Source organism: Nelumbo lutea, chromosome 1 (assembly GCF_056320005.1).
Source record: "Nelumbo lutea isolate HS-2025 chromosome 1, American lotus-T2T, whole genome shotgun sequence".
Classification (NCBI taxonomy): domain Eukaryota; kingdom Viridiplantae; phylum Streptophyta; class Magnoliopsida; order Proteales; family Nelumbonaceae; genus Nelumbo; species Nelumbo lutea.
Genome location: NC_142684.1, coordinates 22,591,958 through 22,595,919, shown reverse-complemented (window position 1 = coordinate 22,595,919; position 3,962 = coordinate 22,591,958). Strand labels below are relative to the sequence as shown.

The 3,962-nt window shown below is 39.4% G+C and overlaps 1 protein-coding gene across 1 annotated transcript; it reads left to right on the top strand.

Moving 5' to 3' along the window:
* Window positions 1–2,589: 2,589 nt before the first annotated feature.
* On the top strand, window positions 2,590–3,186 carry LOC148873927 (hydroxyproline-rich glycoprotein family protein). Its single transcript, XM_088948120.1, has one exon. It carries the CDS (start codon window positions 2,590–2,592, stop codon window positions 3,184–3,186), a length of 597 nt encoding a protein of 198 aa, XP_088804246.1.
* The last annotated feature ends 776 nt before the right edge of the window (window positions 3,187–3,962 follow it).

Below are 3,962 nucleotides of genomic sequence, written 5' to 3'. Positions count from 1 at the left end.
GTATGTCCCGAACTGTTATAAGGCAAGCCAGTTCGGCGAAGTATACCCCAAACTATTGCAAGGCAGGCCAGTTCGACGAAGTATGTCCCGAACGATACAAGGCAGGCCAGTTTTCTGTCTGCTAAATCAATGCCAACTAGCTTGAAGTTATAGCCAAATGACCCAAGCAAAAGGACATATGAAAAATATTAGGGCATGTTTGGATAAACTTTTACTTTTTGAGCATTGGGCTGTGATAAACCAAAATGTGACAGAAAGTATTTTTAAGCTTTTGGAAGTGTTTCTTTTAAAAACATAATCTAATACAATAGTCAAAATATTTTTGAGCCCCAACACAAAACCTAAAATTTAGGACTTAAAAACACAAATTTTGGAGCTTATCCAAACAAAGAACAAGTTAACATGTTTTTCATATAATTGTGTGATTTGCTATACATGTAAATTGCTTTCAGATCATGTAGATCTATGTACAAGTAGGACAAAATTTTAGTGCGAATAATCGCTCTCCTCTTTTCGCATATGGTCAAGTTTGAATGGGATAATTTGAGATAATAGGGGCGTAAATCAGGCACCCTGATTTGAAGAATTTATATAGCATTGGGCCATTCAAATTTTAACAAATGTTCTCAATCCAAGCCCACCCAAGTTGCAGCCTATGAATTGAAGTAGGGGTTAAGATTTTTCCCAAACAATGATGGGTGCCTAACCCCTTATAGCTCTATCATACCGTATTACTCTCCCTCCCTCCTCTCTCTCTCTCTCATCCCTATTTTGAGGAAAAAATAAAAGAAAACTGCTAATTTATTCCTTAATTAATGCACCACCAGTAATACTACAATTTTCTAAAAATATATTAGTAAATTAAGTTATTATTTGAGTATGGATTGGGGAGGGGGGGGGGGGAATCTACGGAAGAAATTGAAATAAATACATATATTCCATAGCTAGAAGTTCATAATTAATATGACCTATTTGACAAGTTTAGATATTCACAATAGAGATGCTAGAACTAGAAGTAACCAAATTTGAATGGAAATACTATAAGGGAATGTAACTCTTGGTATAAGATGTTATATCAAGCATGGTTTTTGAATCACCGTTGATCCGGACAGTCATACTATTCGGCCCGGGAACCGTTTAGGCAATCGATTCTGTTTTACTCCAAATCTGGTCCTTGGCGGAAAATTATTGAGTCAGCCAATGACCCGTTGATCTAGGCGGTCAAATCGTTCATCCATTCAACAGTTTTAACTGTTTTTTATTTTTAATTATTTTTAGAAATTTTTGTTGTCAAAACGGACTATCTACTCGAATCAGACAATCGAACCATCAACCTAAAAACCAGTGGTCGGAATAGTTCCATTTCTGGATCGTTTTTTAAAACAATGATACAAGCATAGTTGGTGGTTTAGCCTCAATGGGAAAGTGGAGGTTTGTTGAAATCGACAATTAATAGGACACCAGCCATGAACAAGCCATTCTAGAGTGCAGATGTGCATAGTTAACCTAGTTGCAAAGAGCATTTTTGTAACCAAGAGTTCGCATGTACTACAACCATATTTAGGGGCGCAACTTAGGTCAAGTTGGGACTGGAATTCGTTTCAATCGTTTTCTTTTTTAGTATAATTTCATTTGTACTAGTACAAATGTATAAAAGTGCATGTAAAAAGAATGCAATTTCTGATTTAATTTTGGAATTTACCTTGTTTTTGTTTTCAAGTTCAATTTTGCTTCATTGGTGACGTAAATGAATAAGATGAAGCAAAAACTGAAACAAAAATAAATTAGAATTTGTATTTAAACCATTTACACTCCCAAAATTTTGAACCAGTGCAAATTGCACTGCAAACAAACTACACCTAAATTTTCAGTGGACCAAACCCTAAATCAAGCCTGATAATGTAGATACAGTTGAAATTGTTTAAATGGGGCAACCTCGACACGCTAGCAACCCATCTAATTGAAGAACAGATCACCTGGTGCTTTGAATTCAAAACAAACAAAATCATGTCTGGCGTTGTATTAGACAAAATTTCCTGTCACCATGCTCACAACAGATGTGAGCTCTATACACCCAATTATGGGTGAAAGGGTAAGCATTGAACCATATATTTATCTTGTGCCCATGATTTACGCCATAAATAAAACTCTATTATTAATTTTCAACTCTAATGAAACCCAAAATCACTTCTTTAGTGGAGCCCACCTACCACCAAGCCCCAATTTCGATCATATCAAGATCAAAGCCTACCCACTGATGATCGGTGATGATTTTACCAAGATAGAATAAAATCCATTGATCATTCATGTTACCTGATCTTGACCATGCCGACAGTTTGAAAACTTTGAATATTTGGGAACATGTTCATGTTATGAGACCCTGATAAGGCTTGATTTAATATGTCGACTCTGATTTTGCAGCAGCATACACAATGGACCTGCAGTCCACAGACCCACCCACCCCTCCCGCCACTGATCTCGCCGAGACCAGCCCAACACCCAAATTCATCCCTAATGCATTTATAAATATGAGAGGGAGATCATCAGGAGAGTTATTAGTTAGTTACTTCGTTAGTTATTTCGGTTAAGATGGCCATAGATGAGTCCTTCAAGAGACCAGGAGCCGTGCCATTCAAGTGGGAGATCCGACCAGGTGTTCCCAAGGCCCAACCACCACCGCCACCTTCTCAAAAGTCATCAGCCGAGCCACGGCAGCAGCTCAAGCCCCCGCCTGCAGGCCTATACTTTTTTCCTCCGGCTGAGCTCGGCAGCCGCTCCATGCGCTCGCTCTCTCGACCACGGTCTGATCGCTGGCGCTTCGATCAGCCTCATAGAGCGCACTCAAGAAGTCTTTCACTCGAGTGCTTCCCCGCTCCATTTCCGAAACGAAAGGGTAGCAAGAAGAGCACTGATGATCAGGTGGAGGAGGCCGAGTTCGATTATGCCTCCAACCTCGAAACAGTCTCCCGCTGGTTATCGTCCACCACTACCTGCAGGAAGCCTCTCTCCCCGTTCCATGACTCTCCTTCTTCCTTCTCATTTGTGTCTGTGACATCTTCGCCCATGTCGAGCAGGAGGTCCCCCTCCCCGTTCCGCGGCTCACCCTTTTCCTTTTACTCTGGGTCTGCCCGACCGTCCCCGCGAGGAGCAGCTGATGCTGAGTGGGCAGGCTTTGGCCTCTTCTAGAGCTGCTGGGCCATGGAGCTTGGTGTTTGTCTCGTATATCCTGATTGTCCTCATAGAGATTATTTTCGAGTTATCTATGCATATGGTTGGTGGCAATTAATTACTCTAGTTGAGTCCCTGGTGAGCCTCCAATATTGAAAATGGGGACTCTTGATCCATCACAACAGTGCACTGGGAGATCCCCCATATAGAAAAAAAAAAAAGAAAAAGAAAGAAACAAAAGTCGACATGATCAAACACTTTCTGTAATAAATCAAAACTTCTAGATGCAAAGAAAATAAATCAATTGCCCCTCAGATTTCGTTTGTTTTTTTCCAGTATATATCACCCAGTGCACTAACTAATTCAGCTAAAAAGGTCAGTCTAGACAGCAAAATAATCAGTGGCTCTAGAAAATCATTTTAAAATCTGTTTTTGGAAAGCAATTTTACAAAATTATATTGTAGGACCCAAATTAGAGTCCATTTTTCTTTTTTCTTTGTATATTCATTTCAATCCCAAATTATTTTCTTACTACTTTGATAACCAAGGATTTCTTGGATTTCGTGATGTGTTGGACTTGGACATAATTGGCAGAGTCATTATAATGAAGCTTATATATCTGGCATTTGCTTACTGAATGTGATAGTTTATGTGTTAAAATTCTTTCTAAGCATAATAACTCCTTTTGGACTGTCAAAGAAAATCTGGAAATCCAACTGGTGTGTGGGCTTTGATGCTACTGCAATGATCCCTGCAGTGTGGATGGATGGGCTCCAAATCAACGTTTTTTAAAA